This window comes from Diabrotica virgifera, chromosome 7 (assembly GCF_917563875.1).
Source record: "Diabrotica virgifera virgifera chromosome 7, PGI_DIABVI_V3a".
In the NCBI taxonomy this organism is placed as follows: domain Eukaryota; kingdom Metazoa; phylum Arthropoda; class Insecta; order Coleoptera; family Chrysomelidae; genus Diabrotica; species Diabrotica virgifera.
In genome coordinates this window covers 253,473,912-253,498,231 of record NC_065449.1, presented here as the reverse complement: position 1 = coordinate 253,498,231, position 24,320 = coordinate 253,473,912, and the positions used below count along the sequence as shown (strand labels likewise).

Below are 24,320 nucleotides of genomic sequence, written 5' to 3'. Positions count from 1 at the left end.
TATGGGGACCTATTGGGTTGTGAAGAGTAGGTCCTAAAACCAAAAAAAGTTAAGTAAAGTTTTCCATTTTAGTGGGCGCTTGCCATTTTTTAATTTAATTTTTTATTTCCAACAATCGTTTTTTCCGATTATAACGCCAACTATCCATAATTCGAAAAAATGTTTCGAATAAAAGTTACTTATTTTTATGTAAGGAATCCAAATCTGCAATAAAAAATAAGGGCTTTTATTTAAGATTTTAAAGTAACCACCCACCCCACCTCCGTGGGGGGTCGTGTTTGGTGCCATTCGATAGATTTTTCGAAAGTATTGAATAAGTGTATTTTACAGTTTTTCGATCTGATGTCCATTTCGCGAAATATCGCGGGATTCGTATTTAAAATATTAAATTTGCCCCCCACCCATCTCCGTGGGAAGTCATGTTTGGTATCATTCGATAGATTTTTAAAAAATATTGAGCACGTATTTCTTAGTTTTTCGATCAGTCATTCGTTTCGCGAAATATTCACTTTTTTCTTGTGAAATTTTGGGACTCGCCCATTTTCTTACGCCCCGCTCAAATCGTCAGATTTTTGATATATACACTATACCTTATTATATGTTAGCTCTTCTTCGTCAAATGTTAACTATTGTAGTTTCAAAGTCAAAAGACGGGAAAACTATGCATTTTTCGAGGATAACTTGTTCAAACTAATTTAAAGAATTTAAAAATATCTATCTCTAGAAATAAAAAAAGTCTCTAGCTAAAAAATTAAGTGACTTATAATGAAAAGAAGTTCAGTATCTATTTTTTTCAACCAAAAAGAGATCATAAGCAACATCCTAATCACCACCCTAATTAAAATTAGCCATTGACCTTATTTGGTCTTCTTTATTTATATATTGTTAATAGGTTATAGAAGTTTAACCGGCTTAAAATGATCAGTTTTAAAAAAATGAAGTTAAAGGCGAATAAGGAATTTTTGTAGTTTGGAAAAAATGGCATTTTCTTCAGAATAAAAAGATTAGCATCAGAAATGCGAAAAAATGTTTAATATGATATTGTAGCGTATTTAATTCCCAAGAACCTGGTTTTCAAAAAATTTTTCTACGGTAAATATTAAGTGAGCTATTGACAATTAAAACTTGTAATAACATGCTAAAGCCACCTTTACCAACTCTTTCAAAGTCACCTCGTTTTGCGACTGAGAATTTTAAAACAATTTAATATTAATAGACTTATAGATCTTGTAAAAACACACAAAATTCTTTCTTACCAAACTTTCTAAGATAAAAGTAAAAAAGTTACGGTTAAAAAATCAATATGTTTTTTTTTTGAAAAAAAAAAGGAGAAATCCAATTGGAAGCATAATAATGTAAGTTAGCGGTATTTTTAGTCATTGGCCTTATTTATTCTTCTTTATTTATGTATTATTAATAGATTCTAGAAGTTTGACTGTCTTAGAATGGTCAGTTTAAAAAAACTGGAGTTAAAAGCGAATAACGAATTTTTGTAGTTTGGTAAAAAATGCAATTTTCTTCACAATAGAAAGATTAGCATCAGAGATACGAAAAAATGTTTAAATATGAAATTGTAGGTTATTTAATTCCCAAGAACTTGGTTTGAAAAAAAATTTTTTACGGCAAAAATTGAGTGAAGCGTAAAGTATGTATATCGAAAAACATTGATCTTTTCGATATAAAACTAACTCTTTCGATAGCGAATAAATCAAAAACAATTAATTTTATCAAAAAAATGTATAGAACACTTTTTGCTTAGAAGGAATGTTTTTATCAACTTTTGCGGTCAAAATATAATAAAAAATTTCCACCCCCGAGATGGGGTGGCAACTACCTCCCTGGTGAAAGCGCCTTTCAGCATCATATAGATTTTGATCCTTGGACTATCCACTACTTATTCTCAAATTTTTAAGCAAATCTATCCATTCTGCAAAAATTGCGAGGTGAAAAGCTTCCTGGACTATTTCTCAATGATCATATTGTTTTATCAGGTTATAACGTTCGTAAGCATATTAATGGTGATATTATTATTAGAAAAAGTTAAAACGATCTCTTTGGTAAATGGAATTGGGGAAATTATCCCTACATAGCGTTAGTGTCTTATCCTAAATTTTTGGTATAATTTCATATTTTTGTGTACTTACTAATAACAATCGCAATAATTTGTGGAAGTTCTGATTGATCTACAACTTTGTTTATAACAAATTTCGTACCAAACATCCTTTCGAACTTTCAAAACACTTAAAACTATATCGATACTATTTAAATAATAAGTTAAAAAGAAACGATAAGAACAAGGTAGGTAGTTTGTGTAGTATCTGGCAACTCCCGCTAATTGTTGACCTTCTGGCAAAACTTTGAAGTATGAAGCGAAGCGTGATGTCTGATACGGCATCGATGCGTGCCATTTCCATACATTTTGTTGCTCGAAAATATTTCCATTGATTAATTTGAAAAATTCATTAGGTAAGTGTTTGATCTCCAGTGGGGTGCTTAATTCTGTTGGACATAACTGATTTTAACGGACATGATCGAATTAATTGTCATTCATTTGAAAACGAGTCTGTATTACAAAATGTCGGTGTAATCTAAATATATTGAACACAGGACCGACCTGTTAAATTTTATTTTAGTCTTGATCTACCAAGTTATTAATTACTGTATGGATAGTAGTCTCGATTAAATAGTCTAAGAGCTAGTGAACCTTTTGACTAACGGTCGTCCTGTAAGGCTAAAAATTTGTAGAGTGATAATTCATAGCACACCAAAGCTAAAAACCATGACCTGGCAGGCCTCAGCGGTGCACGTGTATCTACCAGGTGAATCGAAAAGTGCAAATTTAGGGGGTAAAATAAACTTTCTCCTGTAAGGTTTAAATTTAAGTATGTGTTTGAGTAAGTCATTTAGAAGAAATGTGTACAATGACAGGCGATTCTGAAGAGCATAAGACCTTGCCAGGCGAGGGGAAAGATTAGGGGTTTTTATTAAAATTATTCTTTTTGCATCGAACAAATTTTTTTAGGCTTTTTGAATCATTCCAAACAGAAAAGGTCCTTAGTTATTTTTCTCTTAAGTTAATAGTTTTTGTTATATAAGCGATTGAAAATTTTGAAAATTGCGAAATCGGCCATTTTTAACCCAAATCGGACATTTATCTAAAAATTTCAATATTGGCAAGGTACGCAGATATTCCTTAAACATTGATTGATGAAATCCCGAAGAGTTTTTTGCAATAAAATAACGAAAACCGCTTTGTTTTTTTAATTGCTAATCAAGCGGGCGCTACACTGTAGTATAATTGAGGACGTTTGAGCTTGCATAAATTCATTATCTCGAGAATGGGCAAATTTGAAGAGAAATCCTCAGACAGGTCGATTTTTATTTTTGAATTAGGACTTTTTGGTATATATATAATACTAGTGACGTCATCCATCTGGGCGTGATGACGTAACCGATTATTTTTTTAAATAAGAGTAGGTGTTGTGTGATAGCTCATTTGAAAGGTTATTTAATTCTCTATTCAGTAATATAAACATTAACATAATTATTTATACAGGGTGTACAAAAAAATTTTTTTCTTCTATTTGTCAAATTTAATCAAAGTTAATTTAATAAAAAAATTTTTTTTGTACACCCTGTATAAATAATTATGTTATTGTTTATATTAGTGAATAGAGAATTAAATAACCTTTCAAATGAGCTATAACACAACCCCTACTCTCATTTAAAAAAATCATCGATTACGTCATCACGCTCAGATGGATGACGTCACTAGTATTATATATATGCCAAAAAGTCCTAATTTAAAAATAAAAATCGACCTGTCTGAAGATTGCTCTTGAAATTTGCCAATTCTCGAGATAATGAATTTATGCCAACTCAAACGTCCTCACTTATACTACAGTGAAGCGTCCGCTTGATTAGCAATTAAAAAACAAAGGGGTTTCCGATATTGTATTGCAAAAAACTCTTTGGGATTTCATCAATCAATGTTTAAAGAATATCTACCTACCTTGGCAACTTTGAGATTTTTAGATAAATATCCGATTTGGGGTTAAAAATGGTCGATTTCGCAATTTTCAAAATTTTCAATCGCTTATATAACAAAAACTATTAACTTAAGAGAAAAATCACCAAAGACCTTTTCTGTTTGGAATGATTCAAAAAACTTAAAAAAAATTTGTTCGATGCAAAAAAAATAAATTTAGGAAAAACTCCTAATCTTTCCCCTCGCCTGGCAAGGTCTTATGCTCTTCAGAATCGCCTGTCATTTTACACATTTCTTTTAAATGACTTACTCAAACACATACTTAAATTTAAACCTTACAGGAGAAAGTTTATTTTACCCCCTAAATTTGCACTTTTCGATTCACCTGGTAGATACACGTGCACCGCTGAGGCCTGCCAGGTCATGGTTTTTAGCTTTGGTGTGCTATGAATTATCACTCTACAAATTTCTAGCCTTACAGGACGACCGTTAGTCAAAAGGTTCACTAGCTCTTAGACTAAAAGTAATTGGAATATAATGACAAGCTTATCATAAAAACCTGTATTTTAATTGTGTTTTATTATAATATAGAAACAACTTTATAATAAATGGCTAGCCTCACAAGACCTAGAAGACAGACAGACAAATGTACAAAAGGTACTGCTATATGGTCAAGAAGCAAGTAGCGAAAACAAAAAACGAATTCTGGGACAGAAAATGCCATGAGATCGACAGATTATTAGGGAGCTCAAAATCTAGAGAAGCCTGGAAAACTGTAAGAACCCTCAAAACTAACAGAAACGAAAAAGTAACGATAGACCCAATTGGACAAGAAACGTGGAAAAACTATTATGCAGACTTACTAACTGAGAAAAGAGAGAAATTTAAGAATGTTAATTACGACTTCCAAATGACTCAGAATAACTGTGATCCATTTACACTAAAGGAAATAAAACAAGCATTATCGAAAATGAAAAACAATAAATCTCCTGGGCCCGGCGGTATACCTGTGGAACTCTTTAAATTTTCCCCGGATGCAGTAGTGGAAAACTTGACGAAAATATTTAATAAATGCCTGAATGGAGAAAAGATACCATCCGAATGGAAAACTGCAAGCATAAGCTCCATACACAAGAAAGGGAGTAAACATGACTGCACAAACTACAGAGGACTCAGTGTTATAGCTTCCACAGGTAGACTGTACGGCAGAATACTACGAGATAGAATAGAAAGTCAATATGAGGACTGGGCAGAGTGGTTTTAGAGCAGGAAGATCGTGTATTGATAACCTGTTTTGTATAAAACAATTAATTGAAAAATCACTAGCATATGGGAGTCAGCTACATCTAGTATTTATAGATTTGACGAAAGCCTATGACAGAGTACCGGTAAATAGACTTTGGAAATCTCTAATAGAGAACAATGTACACCCACAGTACATTAATGCGGTGAAAAGTTTTTACCAAGGAAACAGTAGTTATATAAAAACGAGAGATGGACACTCAGAATACTTTCAGGTTAACAAGGGTCTAAGACAGGGATGTTGCCTGTCCCCTACCCTCTTCAAAATTTATATAAACACGGCTCTGAAGAAATGGTTCAGAAAATGTAAGAAAATGGGAGTACAAATAGAAGAGGGTAATCTGACTACTTTGTTATTTGCCGACGATCAGGTGGTTCTAGCGGAGGATACAGAGGACGCTGCTTATATGGTTCGAAAACTGATAGAGGAGTATGAAGATTGGGGTCTGGAAATAAATACAAACAAAACAGAATATATGACAATAGGCTGCACAGGCGAAGACCTAGACTTAGAAGGAAAAATAATAAAAAACACTAAAGAATATAGATACCTGGGAGTTACATTGACGGAAGATGGAAACGACGAAACAGACATACAACAAAAATTAGGTAGAGGAAGAGCCATCACAAGTCAGATAAACTCATTACTATGGAGTAAAGATATACGAGAAAGTACAAAAAAAAACTATATAAAACATTTATTGAAAGTACAGTTACATATGGCTCAGAAATCTGGACAATAAATAAGAAAATGCAGAACCGAATAAACCCAGTAGAGAACAATTTTTGGCGAAGATGCTGTAGATTAACATTACACGATCATGTAAGAACCGATAGAATAAAAGAAATGATGAAGGTGGAAACAACATTAACGGATACGATAGAGAGAAAACAACTATCCTGGTACGGACACATGAGAAGAATGAATGATGAGAGATTACCGAATAAAACCTGGAGTTGGATCCCAAAAAGAGGAAGGAAAAAAGGAAGACCAAAAAAGTCTTGGGAAAAAGGGATCAATATAGCCATGAACAGAAGAAATATAGAAATAGATTCATGGCAAAACAGAAAATAATGGCGTTCGAATTGCGATAAACGGCCTATGATGCTGTAAAACAGTCGCTATATGTATGTATGTATTATAATATAGTCTAGGACCGGAGCAAAGGGAGGTTTTGTGGCGGATTGAGTCCCATAAAACTTTTACAACTGAGTTTTATACAGTGCGCTGGAATAAGTGTTAGGTACCCCCCTTATTAACTTAATTATTTTTAGAAGATAAGCAAAACGCTCGCACAGGTCGATTTTTAAAATAATCATAATATATTATAGCATCCACGTTTCGAACTTTACGCGATCCCTCTTCAGTTGACAGGCATAAATTTGATTCTTTTAAATTAGTCCAGAAAGCCACTGCGCATCCGCTAGGAAAAACATTCTAATTCGGATTTTTTGCACAATCTTACTCAAAAAGAACTCCTTTTAACAAATTTGCATGTTGCCAGGACCAAAAGGTGGTCAAAAATTTTTTAAACGTTTTTTTTTTGTTTTTTTCCTAAAATTATTTTTTTTGCACGGAAAAAGGTTTTTTTAGGTTTTTTGGATCATTCCAAACAGAAAAGGTCTTTAGTGACTTTTCTCTAAAAATGATAGTTTTTGACATATAAGCGATTAAAAATTGAAAAATTGCGAAATCGGCCATTTTTAACCTTCAAAAACTATGTGAAAAACTGAAAATTTGAATGTTGCCAAGGTAAGTAGATATTCTTTAAACATCGATTGATGAAATCCCGAAGAGTTTTTTGCAATACATTATTCAAAACTCCTTTTTTTTTAATTGCTAATCAAGTGTGCGCGACACTATTTTTCATCGACAGTATGGTGCAAATGAAAGGAATAAATTCGTTATTTCGTAAACCGGCGATTTTAAGGAAAAATTCCGACACAGGTCGATTTTTATTTTTAAGATATGATATTGTGGCATATACGGTATACTAGCGACGTCATCCGTCTGGGCGTGATGACGTAATCGATGATTTTTTTAAATGAGAATAGGGGTTGTGTGGTAGCTCATTTGAAAGGTTCTTCAATTCTCTATTCATTAATGTAAACATTTACATAATTATTTATACTACTTCTTTTTTGTCAAATAATTTAATTTAATAAAAATTTTTTGGACACCCTGTATAAATAATTATGTAAATGTTTATATTACTGAATAGAGAATTGAAGAACCTGTCAAATGAGCTAGCACACGACTCCTATTCTCATTTAAAAAAATCATAGATTACGTCATCACGTCCAGATGGATGACGTCACTAGTATACCATATATGCCACAATATCATAACTTAAAAATAAAAATCGACCTATTTCGGGATTTTTCCTTAAAATCGCCGGTTTACGAAATAACGAATTTATTACTTTCATTTGCACCATACTGTCGGTGGAAAAAAGGGTCGCGCACGCTTGATTAGCAATTAATAAACAAAGGTGTTTTGAATATTGTATTGCAAACAACTCTTGGGGATTTCATCAATCGATGTTTAAAGAATATCCAACTACCTTGGCAACATTCAAATTTTCAGTTTTTCACATAGTTTTTGAGGGTAAAAATGGCCGATTTCGCAATTTTTCAATTTTTAATCGCTTATATGTCAAAAACTATAATTTTTAGAGAAAAGTCACTAAAGATCTTTCCTGTTTGGAATGATCCAAAAAACCTAAAAAAACTTTTTTTCATGCAAAAAAAAAATTTTACGAAAAAAACAAAAAAAAAAAACGTTTAAAAAATTTTTGACCACCTTTTGGTCCTGGCAACATGCAAATTTGTTAAAAGGAGTCCTTTTTGAGTAAGATTGTGCAAAAAATCCGAATTAGAATGTTTTTCCTAGCGGATGCGCAGTGGCTTTCTGGACTCAATGGGAAAGTACTTCACGCGACACTTCATTTAAAAGCTTTTGAGATACTGATTTCAAAAATGTAATATACTTTAATCCTTTTTGAGAGCGTAGGCGCAAAATTTCGGTCGAATTCTTTTTAAACGCATTAATTTTTTTCTAATCCTCGGAAAACTAATAAGTATTTTTGAAAAATTTAAACACGGAATAAAATATTACATTATTAGCGAGGGCTAAAGTCCCTTAGAATAAATAAAAAGTTTCTTTTGAATAATATAATTGAAATTAAAAATCAGACTAAATTTTCGCTTTTTTCACTCCTGTGACTTATTAAAATAAAATTATAGAAGGTTTCAGGGACTTTCGACCCTCGACAATACTGTAATATTTCATTCTGCGTTTAAATTAAAAAAAACTTATTAGTCTTCTCAGAATTCGAAAAAAAAATGAATGCATTTACAAATAATTCTAATATTAGTATTATACTTACATTTCTGTAATCCGTATTTCAAAAGCTTTTAAATCAGGTGTCACATAATGTACATTTCCATTTAAAAAAATCTAAATTATGCCTGTCACCTGAAGAGGGATCACGTCAAGTTCGAACTTACTTTACTTTTTCGTGTCTGGATCCGACTACAGTTTTTCTGCCCAATATCGGGCTACGTCTACACCCTTTGTATTTGCGAGTCATAAATCATCGAGGGTGCACTGTGATGGTCAAAGTCGGCATACTCTCAGATGCTCCACGCTCTGTATTTCCCCACATTCACAAAGTGCGTCGTTATCTGTCTTGATGCCCCATTTAATAAGGTTCTGTTTTACAGGGGTATCACCTGTGCGTATTCGGTTGAGTGTCCGCCAGGTTCTCCAGTCCAGGTTCATTCCATTAGGTCGTTCTGGATGTAGGTGAAAGAGTTCGGGTGGTTCGAGGGTGACATTTCTCATAAACGTTTTCCTTGATTTAAGTCGGCTGATTCCTGGCGGTTCATCAAACCCGTATAATTGGTGCCTTTCATCGAAAGTTTGCCTAAACTTCTCCACATATTGTGAGGCGCATCTATGGTCGTCTGGTGATGCGAATCCAGCTGCGCGGTACAGTAATGGTAGAGGGGTAGGCTTCATACAACCGGTAATTATTCTACATGTTCCATTTAACGCTGTGGTGACTTGTTGGACTGTCTAGATCTACCACAGACGGGACAAGAATATTCCCCTGTTGAGAAACATAAGGCCTCAGCTGTTGACTTTCACACCTGGGGGTGTGCACCCCACTTGCTCCCTACAAGTTTCCGGAGAAGGTTGTTTCTCGTAGAAACCTTTTGTCTTGTACTCTGACAGTGGAATTTATATGTTAGTGACCGGTCTAGTATCACTTCAAGATATTTGGGCCTATCAGTATGTTCCAAGCGTTGTCCCTCCCAAGAAACATTCAGTTTTACATGCGCCAGATGGTTGTTGAGGTGGAATGCACATACTTGGGTTTTAGTAGGGTTTGGTTTTAATGAGTTTTGTTTGTAATAAGTTGACATCATGTTTAAAGCCTCTTCCATTGTCGACTCTACTTGTGTGAGTGTTTTCCCCTTTACGGCGATACCAAGGTCGTCAGCGTACACAAAACTCTCAGTCCGAGGGTGCATTGGTTGGTCATTGGTGTAGATGTTAAATAGGGACGGCGCCAGAACGCTTCCTTGTTTTTTTGGGTTCTCCATCTGCTCTTCTTTCCATTTAGCACAACGTAGAAGCGTCTATTACACAACAGTGACCTAATGATATTTACCAGGTCATAGTCAAGCACAGTCAAGTTCGAAACATTGATGCTATAATAATATACTATGGTTATTTTAAAAATGGACCTGTCCGAGCGTTTTGCTTATGTGCTAAAAATAAATAAGTTAATAAGGAGGGGTAATACTTATTTCAGTGCACTGTATAAGTATTTTGTACTGCTGAATCCGAATCTTCAACATGATAATACGAATTTTTGGGTAAGAATTTATTAATTTAGATTTAATTAATTAATTAAATTAATTTTGAGCAGGAATATATACCCTTTTTTCAAATTATGTTTTGTTTTTTCTTTGAAACCAAACAGACTTTGAAAAATTAAAATCAGTCTATTAGAAACCGAGTTATTGTAAATTTATTATTAAAAAATAACAAATTATCGATTATATCAAACATAACAAAATATGAATTTTATTAACTTCATGTTTTTTTAATAAATAAAGAAAAATAAATAAAATAGCTCTACTACAAGATCTAATCTAATAAGCGTTAGTAGTTAAAGTTATATAATTGTTACTTGTTTTTCTTGTATAATATTAGTATTGCTGTACCAATGGCCATAATTATTGTCGAGGTACTTTATAAAAAAATAAAAATAAAAATAAAACAATAATGTTTTATCAATAATTATATATTATAGTTTGTATTTTTACATTAAATTTTAGTAATGATAAAATTGATCCAAATAATGGCATAACCCAGACATCCAAAGTGAAAGTTTTCCTCTAACAAAAAATTGTTCTATATGGTCCACATAATGTTTAGAAAAAAGTCACACCATTTTGAGCGTCGGGTTTGGGGGGAGAGGAAGAGAAATCGGTAAATTCGTAGTTTTTTATGTTTTTCGTCAATATTTCTAAAACTATGCGGTTTAGCATGAACGACCTTATATGCAAAAATGTTCTACATTAAAGTTGAAATAAAAAATGTCCTATGCATAATCCTTCTCAAATTTCTTCTAAAACGGTTCCATAGTTACGGAGGTAGTATAGTGTAATTGGTCCAAAAAAACGCCTAACCCAGACATCCAAAGTAAAAGTTTTCCTCCATCACCAAATTGTTCTATATGGTCCACATATTGTTCAGTAAAAAGTTACATTATTTAGAGCGTCCGGTTTGGGGGGGGGGGGGAGAAGTGGATAAATTAGTACTTTTTTTACGTTTTTCGTCAATAGTTCTAAAACTATGCTTTAGCGTAAACAATGTTCTATACAAAAATGTTTTACATAAAATTTAAAACAAAAAAGGTCCTATACATAATTGTCATATTCCATTGGTTCCAGAGTTACGGAGGGAGAAAAGTGGAGGTTTTCGATACTTTCTATATTATTTGGACAATTGATGATGATTTTGGGTGGTGAGGTTGACGTTTCTTCAAGAGCTTATCACTAACATACCATCGGCCACTAAAATAGCAAATTAATTTACAAAAAAATTTCTTTCATCAGTAATAATATTATAAATTGCCCAAAAAATATAAAAAGTATCGTAAACCTCCACTTTTCAACCTCCTTAACTCTGGAACCGTTGATTATATAGCAATTATGTATTGGATCTCTTTTGTTTTAAATTTTATGTAGAAAATTTATGTATAGAACATAATTTACGCTAAAGCATAGTTTTAGAAATATTGACCAAAAACGTAAAATAACTACTAATTTACCGACTTCTCCTCAATCTCCCCCCCTAAAACAGACGCTCAAATTGGTGTAACTTTTTACTTAACAATATGTGGACCATATAGAACAATTTTGTTTTGGAGGAAAACTTTTACTTTGGATGTCTGGGTTAGGCCTTTATTTGGACCAATTATAATATACTATCTCTGTAACTTTGGAACCGTTCATTTTAGAAGGATTATGCATACGGCCTTTATTATTTCAAATTTAATGTAGAATATTTTCTATAGAAGATTGTTCATGCTAAACTACATAGTTTTAGAAATATTAACGAAAAACGTAAAAAACTACGAATTTACCGATTTCTCCCCCTCTCCCCCCCCCCCAAACCCGACGCTCAAAATGGTGGGATTTTTTTCTGAACATTATGTGGACCATATAGAACAATTTGGTGTTGCAGGATAACTTTCACTTTGGATGTCTGGATTTGGGTCTAGTTATACCATACTATATACAAATTTTACATTATTTACAAACAGGTTGCTGTAAATTTAACTATAGAACTTCCAATGTTTCTAAACAATATTTCTACTAAATATCTTATCTTTTCCAATACCTAATCATTTAAACATTAAATTTATTAACATTCCTAACACAATAAGTTCACACAAATGATCGAAAAAAAAAAGAAAAGACACAAAAGAAAAGAGAAGAGAGTCCATCAACAGTTTGAAGTTGACACTTCTTTTTTTGAATCACGGATTTTAAAAAAGATTCTAACGATAACCACAATAATCATCCTGTGACAACTATGGTAGGACAATATATTGCAAAATGAGTACATTTAGAATATAAAGAAATAATTTTTAGAGTTACTTACTCAAATTGTTTATAAGCAAAAAATTGCAGAGTCTTTGACATCCAGTTTTTAAATATGAGAAATTATATTTTTATTGATGACAAGACAATTAAAGAACTTGACGCAGGAAATATGAACTACAAATAAACGAAAAGAGCACAAAATATAAATTAAAAAATAAGAAAACAAAAGTACACTTGAAAACGGACAACTTAAACTTTGAAAAAGTAAGAACAGTCAAAACCAAGCCTTAGGAAGAATAAAAAAGATGATAAGAACAATAAAAACGCAAAAAAGAGAAAAATAGAGATGCACAAAACTCTTATAAGTACTTACAGTTATGTATAACATAATCTACGTATGTAACACAACAGTGATGGACAAAAAAGTAGAAGCAACCTTAATAAAGTAAACAATCCTGGTATTTGACACCAATCCATATGGAGAAATGATATAAAAAGAAAACAAAAACATAAAAAAATTCGGTCACCAAAATATAGTGAAAGTGATTAAATAATAATGCCTGGAACAAATAGTATACATCAAAAGAAAATCGGCAAACTAGACGTTCAAGAAGGTGAAAGATGGACCACAATCCAACCAACACGTCTAGAAAGACAGAAAACAAGGTGGCTTGATGATATGGATAACAAAAATAAATATCATAAAACTAAAATAATGCAGAAATAAGAAGAAATGAATAGAAAATACCTATCCAAGTGTGTGTGTGTGCTATCGGATTTCTTTGACTGTGGACTTAATCCATTAGCCGAAATAAAATTAGTCTTATGAGATATCTTATACTCTCATTATATTTTTGAATATGAATGACCTATTTGATAATAATGACTTACAAAATATAAGTACTTATCTATTTTAATGACAGCTTTTTTCCATTATTTTTTCTTCTTCTTTTTATTTATTATTTTTTTCTTTATTTTTTTTTATTTATTTATTTTTTACGTATTCAAAAATGAATAAAAAACATATAGGACTAACATTGATTGTTCTTTTATTGATATTTTTTTATTATTTCTATTTATATGTATTATATTATTTCAAACCATATATAAGAGTTACTTACCGATAAAAATTGCCACTTTTTGTGGAAAATCACTGCAGTCAGGTTTTTCCAGCAACGCACACTTTTCGTAGCTCATATTGACAGATAGATACGTGTGCAGTGAACTAGATTACAGTAATGTTTTAATTAAATTGGGGATTAAAGGAAAATTAGTACCTGTTTACCGAGTAGCATATGCGAAAATATTTGTATATGTCTGCGCCGGACTATTTTCTGATAAAATAATACGTTGGAAGCCAAATCTGGGTGAATAGGACAAACAACATTGAGGTATGGCTTGCTTAATTGAAGAATTTAATTAATACCCATCAGAGAGGTATATTCTATCCGTTACTAGATAAAAGAGGACAATTATAAAAACATCGTTCAATCGTAGTTGATTTAAAGAACTGCAAGAGAAATCAAAGAACATTATGTGGAACTTAAAAAAAATTCGAAAGAAATAGGGCTAGCCGTCAACGTAGATAAAACTAAAGCCCTAATACAAGCAAGAAAGTAACGAAACTTGTAGAATTTAACAGTAAATGATGCTGACATTGAGGTAATAAAACAGCTCACATACCAGCGTATATACCATTTTTTTAAATTATATATATACAGATCTTGACAGGGGAAGGCATGTGGCAGGTCTCTTTTTTTATTTGTCCCATGCCTTTGATTGTCTGGATTTTAATTTTATTAAAAATAAATTTTACAACCTAGGTTTCAGAGGAGATTTCTTGGACTGGATATTAGACTATTTGAGCAATAGAAAAATGTTAGTTTCGTATCAGAATTCTGCTTCGACAGTTTTCAATATTGATAAAGGAGTCCCTCAAGGATCTGTTTTAGGACCGCTTATATTTATTCTTTTTATGAATGATCTTCCTGATTACATTAAATCTCGAGTTATTACTATTTACGCAGATGATACTGCACTAGCGATCTCTGCGCCTAGTAAAGAGGAACTTATATTATTATCCAACGGTGTTTTAGGTCATTTGTAGATTGGTCCAAAGCAAATGGATTAATAGTAAACGTTGATAAAACTCAATTTTTATATTTTCATTCCCAAAATGTTCTTAGCAATGTATACTCATTATCATTTAAATTTGACGATATACTTATTTCGTCAGTTACAACAACAAAATTTTTAGGTTTAAATATAGATTGCCGTTTGAGATGGACTGAACAAGCCAATGCAATAAATACAAAATTAAATAAATCGTTTGATGCTATTTCTAGAATAAAAGATACTATGCCGATATCAGCACTGATCAATATCTATTACGGCCTTGTTTACAGTCATATGAGTTACAACATACTACTATGGGGAAATTCTATTGACAGCTGTAAAATTTTTGTAACTCAGAAAATATTTATTCGAAAAATATTCGGGTTAAAATTTCGCGAAACTTGTAAACCAACGTTTATAAAATACAAAATCGTGTCATTCTATAGTCTGTACATTTACCACACTCTTCTGTTTGTCAAAGAAAATTTCAATCAATTTGAAACTAATGCTCATCGACATGATTACCATACAAGAAATTCTAATAAGCTCCGAATACCCCAGTTTAAAACATCAAGATTAGAAAATAGTTTTAAATTTATGGGAATGAAATTGTACAATCAGGGCCGCGTTTAGGTCAATTGACGCCCTAGGCAATTCTACAATAGCCGCCCTTCAAGCATGTCCATTTTTGCGAAAAAAAAAAATTGCAAGCAGATTTTTTTATTTAAATAAGAATACATAAAAATTGTCATTCCAGTTCGATCACATCAGATTTCTTTCTTGATTTTTCTTTGGAAAAATCATCAATAAATTATTTTCATGACTATTTTAAATTCTTGACATTTTCGAAAATGACCTTTCGCGGATACGTTGGTTGGCAACTGGGAGGCACAAATAAATGCGCAAAGCAATATCAAAATTGGGGAAAATATCTTTCAATCCCCTCTGTTTTAAATATTTAGATATGTTAATTATTGATGATTGGTGATTTTATTGTGGTATCCAAATGAACCTTTAAGTGAATATATTCATGTATACTCCGAATTCCATCCTACTGCATCAATTTACTTGATATTTACACTGTAACTAGGGAATAGCTCAAGAAACAAAGTCTACGCTATATCCTATGACGCTTTTAACTTCCCACCCGTTCTCGGGGGTAGAAATTTGTTTTATCAAACTAACACGGGAAGTAGCCAGAGAACCTAATTCTAAGCTAACTGTTTTATAAATTTTTTTGAAAACTCAATACTTTTTGAGTTATTCGTGGTTAAAAATTTGCCATTTTCATTGAAAAATGACACTTTTCGGAGACTGTTTTTTTGGGAATACCATAAAAATTATGCATCTAACGAAAAAAACTATATAAAACATTTTTGTAGTTTATGAAAAATCAGAGAGATTCATTTTTTCATAAATCTTCTAGTTTTAATAAAAAAAAAGATGGTAGGTGAAAAAAGATTTTTTTTGGTGCATGCTCAAATCGGTGTATTCAACTTAAAAAACAGAGAAATTGTCGATTTTAGGGGTATAATGCTACAAATACCTTTTGTAGTGCTTGAAAAGACCTTTAAAACTAGAACTGTTAAATTAGGTTACATTCAAACTAAGCGAGATATGGTGCAAAAAACTTATGACTAATGTATTTTAAGGAAAAATGAGAAGTATATTTAACCCCTCATCCACCAGAATTTAAATGCATCGGTTTTCTTCTAGAATACCTTCTACTATAGTGTTATTTCTATATCAAAAAGTTGGACGGGTTTAAAACGAATGGTTTTTGAAAAGAATGAGATCAAATTATAGAGCGCATTTTTAAAGTTTCTTAAGAATCTTCCTTTTTCTCCATATAATTCGAAAGTGATAAGAAATGCGTAAAACATACCTTAGAAAAATGTAGGTTTTCTTTCAGATAACAACTATATTTTTTTTTCATTACTGTATCTCATTATTATTTTCGAGTTACATGGAGAAAAATGAAGATTTAAAAAAAAATTAAAAATGCTCTCTATAATTTAATATTATTTTTTTAAACTATACATTTTAAACCCGTCCAACTTGTTGGACATAGAAATAACACTATAGTAAAAGGTATTGTAGAAGCAAAACTATGCATTTAAATCTGGTGGATGAGGGGTTAAAATATACATACTTCGCATTTTATCTTAAAATAAATTAGTCATCCTTTTTTGTTGCACCATATCTCGCTTAGTTTGAATGTAATTGAAATTTAACAGTGCGGTCGTTTTAAAGGTCTTTTCAGGCAGTACTTACAAAAAATATTGATAGCATTATACCCTTAAAATCGACCATTTCTCTGTTATTAAGTTGAACACACCCATTTGAGCATGCACAAAAAAATTTTTTTCACCTACCATATCTCTTTTTATGTTATCAATAGAAGATTTATGAAGAAACGAATCTCTTTGATTTTTCATAAGCTACAAAAATATTTTATATAGTTTTTTTCGTTAGATGCATAATTTGTAATGTATTCGCAAAAACCCGTCCGAAAAGGCGACATTTTTCAATGAAAATGCCAAATTTTCAACCACGAATAACCCAAAAAGATTCAGTTTAAAAAAAATTATAGAACAGTAGTGCGCCGCCGCCTTTGCGGTGTTGCCGACGGCCCAATAATCCCTAAATTTACGACTTCTGTCCTTTTTGAATGAATAGTGTTAAGAAAATGCATTTTGTTCTCTAGAAATGAATGCCCACTTATATTCCATTCATGGATGTACGATGTATGTACTTAAATGTTATTCGATTTTAATTTTCATTTACAAATATTTTTTGTACAGTATTTTTGCCGCCCTAGGCAACTGCCTATATTGCCTAATGGAAAAAGCAGCCCTGTGTACAATAAACTTCCCGATGAAATGCAGGAGATTGCTAGTTTTAACAGTTACAAAAATAAAATCAAAAATTTATTATTAGCCAAATGCTACTATTCAGTCAATGAATTCCTTGACGATAGCCTATAAACTATTTAAAACTATTTTATTTTTTATGTATAAATTGGTTTGTACATACAAAGTCTAAAATATCTAAAAATGTTAGTCTAAATAATGTTATTTTATAATAAGTGTTAGGTGTTAGGTACCTATATAAAATTTTGTAGCTGAACAATGTTAGCTTGTAACAGTTATATTACTGTTCTACAATGCAAAATCATGACCTGCCTATACATTTGTAAAATTGTCTCGAAAGGATTAATAAATTTTTCTATTTCTATTTCTATTTCTATTTCTATTTCTATTTCTATTTCTATTTCTATACCGAACTGAGGACGGCAACGAGGAGGAGGAAATACGGAAACTGCTAGTGATTGGTAACAAAGCATACTTCTCTCTGTCGAATGTGTTTGGATCCAAAGACATTCATAGGGAAGTAAAGTTTAAAATATATAAAACCATCATACGACCAATAACAACCTATGGCGTAGAAACATGGATCACGATAGAAAAGATAATAAAGCTTATCAATACTTTGGAATATATGGAGAATAACGTTCAACCATGGTTACAAGGTTTGGTATATGGAGAGTAAGGTTCAATCACGAGTTATGGCAATATTACAAAGGACTCTCTATAGTAGTCTATAGCAAAAATTATGAAAAAAAAAATACATAGATTGCGCTGGGAAGGTCATCTTATAAGAATGAGTAAAGACATAACACCTAGTAGATCGCTTAGCGAACTATGGTGGGATGTCGGCCAGTAGGAAGACCAAGGAAGAGGTGGATAGAGGAAGTGAGAACCGATGATAAAGAGATATTGAGAGTGGACAATTGGAGGAGAGCAGGCAGGAACATAGATACTTAGAGGAGGATGCCATGGGAGGGAGAGAGAGAGAGAAAGAGATTTAATCTCTGTGTACAGTGATGACAGATCCTACGAATTTTCACATTATTTTCCTTACATTCAGGAAGAATAAGGGTTATTCTTCCTTTTTGTTCATAAAATCAACTATTTCTAAAGTTTCATCATTTATGCATTTTAAGATTGCTACTGGGATTTGGTCTGGATCTACTGCTTTGCCACTTTTGTTGTTTTTAATGCCATTTTAATTTCTACTTTTAATATCTTTAAAACCATATCATCTTCTACTTCTACTTCGATCTGTTATGTTCTATTGTCTTGAACAATAATTCATTGATGTATTCTGTCTATCTCTTTAATGTTTCATTAGTATTCAACACAATATTTCAGTATTCTCGGTTTTCTTCCCCTGTTTTTAATTTTTTTATGTGTGTTAAAACTATCATCCTTTTCTGGTATTCTTCAATTTTTGCGCATTGTTCTTTTAACCATTCATCTTTTATGTTATGTTATGTTCTATTGTCTTGAACAATAATTCATTGATGTATTCTGTCCATCTCTTTAATGTTTCATTAGTATTCAACACAAAATTTCGGTATTCTCGGTTTTCTTTCCCTGTTTTTAATTTTTTTATGTGTGTTAAAACTATCATCCTTTTCTGGTATTCTTCAATTTTTGCGCATTGTTCTTTTAACCATTCATCTTTGCCTGAGTAATTTTGTATTTTATTTATTTATCCATTTTTTATACATCTGATTATCTATGTTTTTATGTTAACGTCGTTCTTCCATTAAATCTGAAATTCCTCCATCATCCACTAATCCACTGTTTCTTTTTGTATCTGGTTGGTGTCAGAATTTCTTTTTGACTTTTAATGATCTCTATCTTTATTAATAACTATTTTTTATCTGTTTCTGTATTTTGAAGAATTTGTTCTTTAACGTTCATTAATAGATTATTGATTTCATCTGTCTTTACTTGTATCTTTTTGTGCATCTGTTCTTCGTTTGATTATTTTCATTTTGAGCTTAATTATTATGGCCACTACTATACTAAATTCACAATAAAGATGCACTAGTTTTTGAATTAAACCCGAAAATGTTGTAAAATAAACTTTAAACGTCGTTTTCTCGAAATTTTGCTTTTTTGACTTATGACATTCTTTGAGCGAAGGTGCGATATGTTCTTGCTGGTATAATAATTGCATTCCTGTATTTTTGTTCAGAAATTTTACTATATTGTTATTCTTCTTAACTGCATATTTTACGTAAATCTATGCACATATATTTCATATAAAGACTTAATCTAAATAACATTGACAAAAGAAGGTCTAGCTTTAAAGTAAAATCATATATCAACTTTCATATTTAATAGTTACACATCACAAACAACTTATATGATAATCGTAATAATTTTCTTGTAAAATCGCCGCACACCCATCTCATTACTTACTAAAATTTATCTATTTCCGTTAATATATATCATAATTTAGTTGTCCCAGAAGAATATTTATGCAACTTTGTATTTCCTTCTATAAGACTAATTTAGAATAAGAGACATATTTATTAAAGAAGCTGTTAATTATTTTCTAGATCTTTACCAGAACAGGAAAGAAGCTAACAAGTTTGGCTGTGCGTAATATAGGATATTGATTATATTCAAAATAAGATAGCTAAAAGGAACTACAACGTTAACGAAGTTTTATTATTTCATATGGTCAATGGACATCTATAGATGAAAAAACCGCGGAGTGCTACCATTTAAAGGGGTGCGTTTTTGAGAAATGGGTGAATTAGTCCCTGGGCACAGGTTATAATAGGGTGAGTTCTATGCACTTTTGGTACAAACATACCTACATAAAAATTGTTCCTGGTTAAATTTCCTATCTAAATATCACTTTTTAAGTCAATGATACTTTTTTTTACAAAAATATATTCAAAAGAAAAAGCACAAAGAAACCCAAAAGAAAGAAATTTTCTTTTTTGTCCCATAACTTTTGTCCACGAGGATATAGGTATAGACATTGCTTTACAGAAAAAAAACCTACATATTTCTTCTTTAAAATACTGTTTAGTAAAGGTAATTAGGATTTACAGTTTTCGAAATATGATTTTTCAAACTTCACCACTCACAGCAATTTTGGGCAATTTTCCTTGTTATTTCGCAAATATTGTTCTGTAACTTTTTTCTACGTAACTTTAGGTATATGCAATGGTAAACGTAATAGGAATAGAAATCAATTACCTTTAAAATGGTCTACTGTATAACGTTGTACGACTTTTTTTTAAAGAAATTATGATTTTTCAAAGTTTTATACATTTAATGATTTTTTATAATATAATATAAAAATAAAATAATATTATTATATAATATATTATATATAATAAAATATTATATTATATAATAAAAAAAGCCTATTTTGTTTACTTTAAAATGGTGTATTACAAAAAATTCTAGGATTATTTTTTAAATTTCTCATTATAACTTTTTTTTCTTGTACATGAATATACTATATTTGCTCAATAAAGAGGGCTTACATTCTGTTCATTAAAATGGTGTACCATCTATATTTAAATAATGGAAACCGAGTGATTCTTTGACATGTTTTTACCAGTATTATTTAAAATTATTTATTTTAAAAAAATTACATAAACATTAGTCTTAGAAAACATCACTTTAGTTAAAATTATTTAAACGTTGACATTTCAAAAATTTTCAAAACCAAACTCCATTTGTTCGTTAGCATTAGCTTCAATATCTTCCTCTAACACCTCAGTTATCTAAGAGTTCCCACAATTAGTCCCATGTACATGCACCCTTTGCAGAATATTGAACACCTAATTCCTATCTTCCTACAACCGCAGATTTTTGTACATCCTTTGGTACATTTACATGCTATTTTTTCAAGCAAAGCTTGTGGTGCAGGAGCTTTGACAGTAAATATTGGAATTAATCCATATTTTGAAGTTTGCCCGGCCGAGGCCCGGCCGAGAAGTGGATCCAAAGTATTACCTATAAAAAATAAGATTCAATCATAAATCAAAAATCGTTGAAAGTACTTATTACATTTTGAAAAAGCATATCTTATTAAAAAATAATCTTAGAATTTTTTATAATAGACCATTTTAAAGCAAACAGAATAAGCTTTCTTTTTTATTATATAATATATACCTAAATGTAGAAAAAAAATAGAATGGAAAGTTTAAAAAATAATCGCAAAAAATATAAAACATCGTTAAAATTATAAAATCTTGAAAAAGGTAACCTCCTTAAAAGAAGTCGTACAACATTATACAGTAGAACATTTTAAAGGTAATTGATTTCTATTCCTCTTACATGTACTATTGCATATGCCTAAAGTTGCGTAGAAAAAAGTTACAGAACAATATTTGCGAAATAACAAGGAAAATTGCCCAAAATTGCTGTGAGTGGCGAATTTTGAAAAATCATATATCGAAAACTATAAATCCTAATGACCTCTACCGAACACCATTTTAAAGAGAAAATTTGTAAGTTTTTTTTCTGTGAAGCAATGTCTATACCTATATCCCCGTGGACAAAAGTTATGACACAAAAAACAAAATTTCTTTCTTTTGGGTTTCTTTGTGCTTTTTCTTTTGAATATATTTTTGTAAAAAAACGTATCTTTGACTTTAAAAAATTATATTTAGATAGGAAATTTAACCAAGAAAAATTTTTATGTAGACGTGTTTGTACCAAAAGTGCATAGAACTTACCCTAATGTAACCTGTGCCCAGGGACTAATTCACCCATTTCTCAAAAACGCACCCCTTTAAATGGTAGCACTCCGCGGTTTTTTCATATATAGAGATTCATTAACCATATGAAATAATAAAACCCCGTTAACGTTGTAGTTCCTTTCTATAGTACATAATCAATAGCTTAATATGCCAATTTTTGACATTGAATCGAATAAAAATAATTCAAAAAATCGAAAAAGTTATTAATAACAAAACGAGAATAGAGCAATCAAGAGCAGTCTTTTTGAAGATGGTGAAATTTCTGAGTAACCAAAGACTCAATCTGCAAATCCGATATCGGATGGTAAAATGTTATGAGTATTCACTATATTCTTCTTTATGGTGCCGAAGATTGAACTGCTAATGTTGACGTAATGAGAAAGCTGGAAGCCTTTGAGATATGACTTTTTAGGAGAATTTTAAAAATACCATAGACCAGTCATATTACCAACTAAATGGTGTTGCACAGAATGGGAAGAGAAGATAACTTTTGACCACCATTAAAAGGAAGAAGAAACTATATTTGGGACACATAATGGGACACAGAAGTGATAAGTACAAGTTGTTGAAGCTGCTTATGAAGGGTAAGATCGAAAAAAGGGGTCCTGATAGACGACAAATATCCTGGCTGAAAAAAAAATAGCGACTGGACCAGGTTAAACACACAGACGCTTTTAGGAAAAGCGGAAGATAGAGACGAAATTTGCAATGATTATAGCCAACCTTCCTTAGTGGAGTCGGCACTGGAAGAAGAAGAACAAAACAGGATGTATGAATAAAATAGTCTGCCTTTGTTTTCTTCTGAATGTGTTCCCTTCTCTATTTGTCTGACTGAATTATTCCTTTTATTTCTGATTCGTTTATAGTGGCTATATGTCTGTTGTGTTAGTTGTTTTGCATTGTCAAAAGGTTTTATGTTTTATTCACATTTCGTCTTTACCTCACCGCTCTAAACCATGGGATTTTCGTTTTTTTCTTAGCTTTCCTCGAAAACGTTATCGTTTTCTAATATTTGACTTTTAGCAATCGACTCAGATATTCTTTTTCTGTAGTCTTCCGTGGATTCCGTGTTCAATCCTTCGACTTCGATTTTTGTTTGTGTTATTGTCACTCTCTTAGGTGTGAAGTATGTTAATTTTTTATTAGATCTTCACCAGAACAGGCAAGAATTTGACAATTTGGCAGTGCGGAAAAGTGCAGATTTTTTGTAAATTGAATCAAATAAAAATAATTCAACAAATATTTGGAAAATTATTAATAACATAACAGGGTGTACAAATAGTCTGTCCATGTTTCTTTCTGAATGTGTTTCGTTTTTATTAGTTCGTTCATCTCTATTCTTTGTCCTTTGATTATTCTCCATATTATTTTTGTTGTTGTTCTGAAGCTATTTTCTTGTGGCATTTTTATAATAAATTACTTTTAATGGGAAATAAGCCACAATTTTACCAAAAAAATGATTTTTTCTACAACCGTGTTAAAAATGCAATTTTTAGCACTCCATACGAGCGTTAAAAATGCTACTTTAAGGCACTAGTGCTTTAAAATTTTTATGGCACTGCAATTCGTATTGACCGTATTAGTCGGAGAGATAGAAGCGGATTTTGTGCGGGATAAGTAATATGGAAAAACTATACGGGGATATGCTGAATTAGTTGTGTACATGATTTTCACCAACGGCCGGAAACCAGAGTGGGGGCCGAGGGTAGTTATAAGGGGTCAAATTCGCGGTTTTTATTATTTTTTTTGTGACGCTCATGATCGAGATAGTGCACCAAAATTTGGGAATAAGTAGACCATGACATAACTAAGTAAAATCTCTAGGGGCGGAAAGCTGCGTGACCGACAAAGGGGTGGGGGTGGGGGTGAATATAAAAAATATAAAGGGTTTTTTGCGACGTTCGTGATTGAGATAGTGGACCAAAATTTGGGAATAAGTAGACCATAATATTACTAAGTAAAATCCCCAGAGCCGGAAACCAGAGTGGGGGACGAGGTTAGTTATAAGGGGTCAAAGTCGCCGTTTTTATTATTTTTTTTTGTGACGGTCATGATCGATATAGTGCACCAAAATTTGGGAATAAGTAGGTCATGACGTAACTAAGTAAAATATCCAGGGGTGGCACGCTGCGTGGCCGACAAAGGGGTGGGGCAGGGGTGAATACAAAAAATATAAGGGGTTTTTTGCGACGTTCGTGATTG

The 24,320-nt window shown here is 31.7% G+C and overlaps 2 protein-coding genes across 3 annotated transcripts in view; both read right to left on the bottom strand.

Annotated features, from left to right (window-relative positions):
• LOC114330256 (facilitated trehalose transporter Tret1-2 homolog) overlaps positions 1–13,652 on the bottom strand; it is a 33,060-nt gene extending 19,408 nt beyond the window's left edge. Inside the window, exon 1 of one of the 2 annotated variants that reach the window (XM_028279592.2) lies at positions 13,540–13,652. In XM_028279592.2, the coding sequence (XP_028135393.2) occupies positions 13,540–13,615 (76 nt within the window). In that variant the 5' untranslated portion in view covers positions 13,616–13,652. Of the gene's footprint in view, positions 1–2,144; positions 2,491–13,539 lie in introns of those variants that run through there. The other variant, XM_028279584.2, reaches the window with a different exon arrangement.
• LOC114330293 (angiopoietin-2) overlaps positions 1–24,320 on the bottom strand; it is a 448,342-nt gene that overhangs the window by 169,524 nt on the left and 254,498 nt on the right. The gene's annotated exons all lie outside the window — the stretch shown is intronic.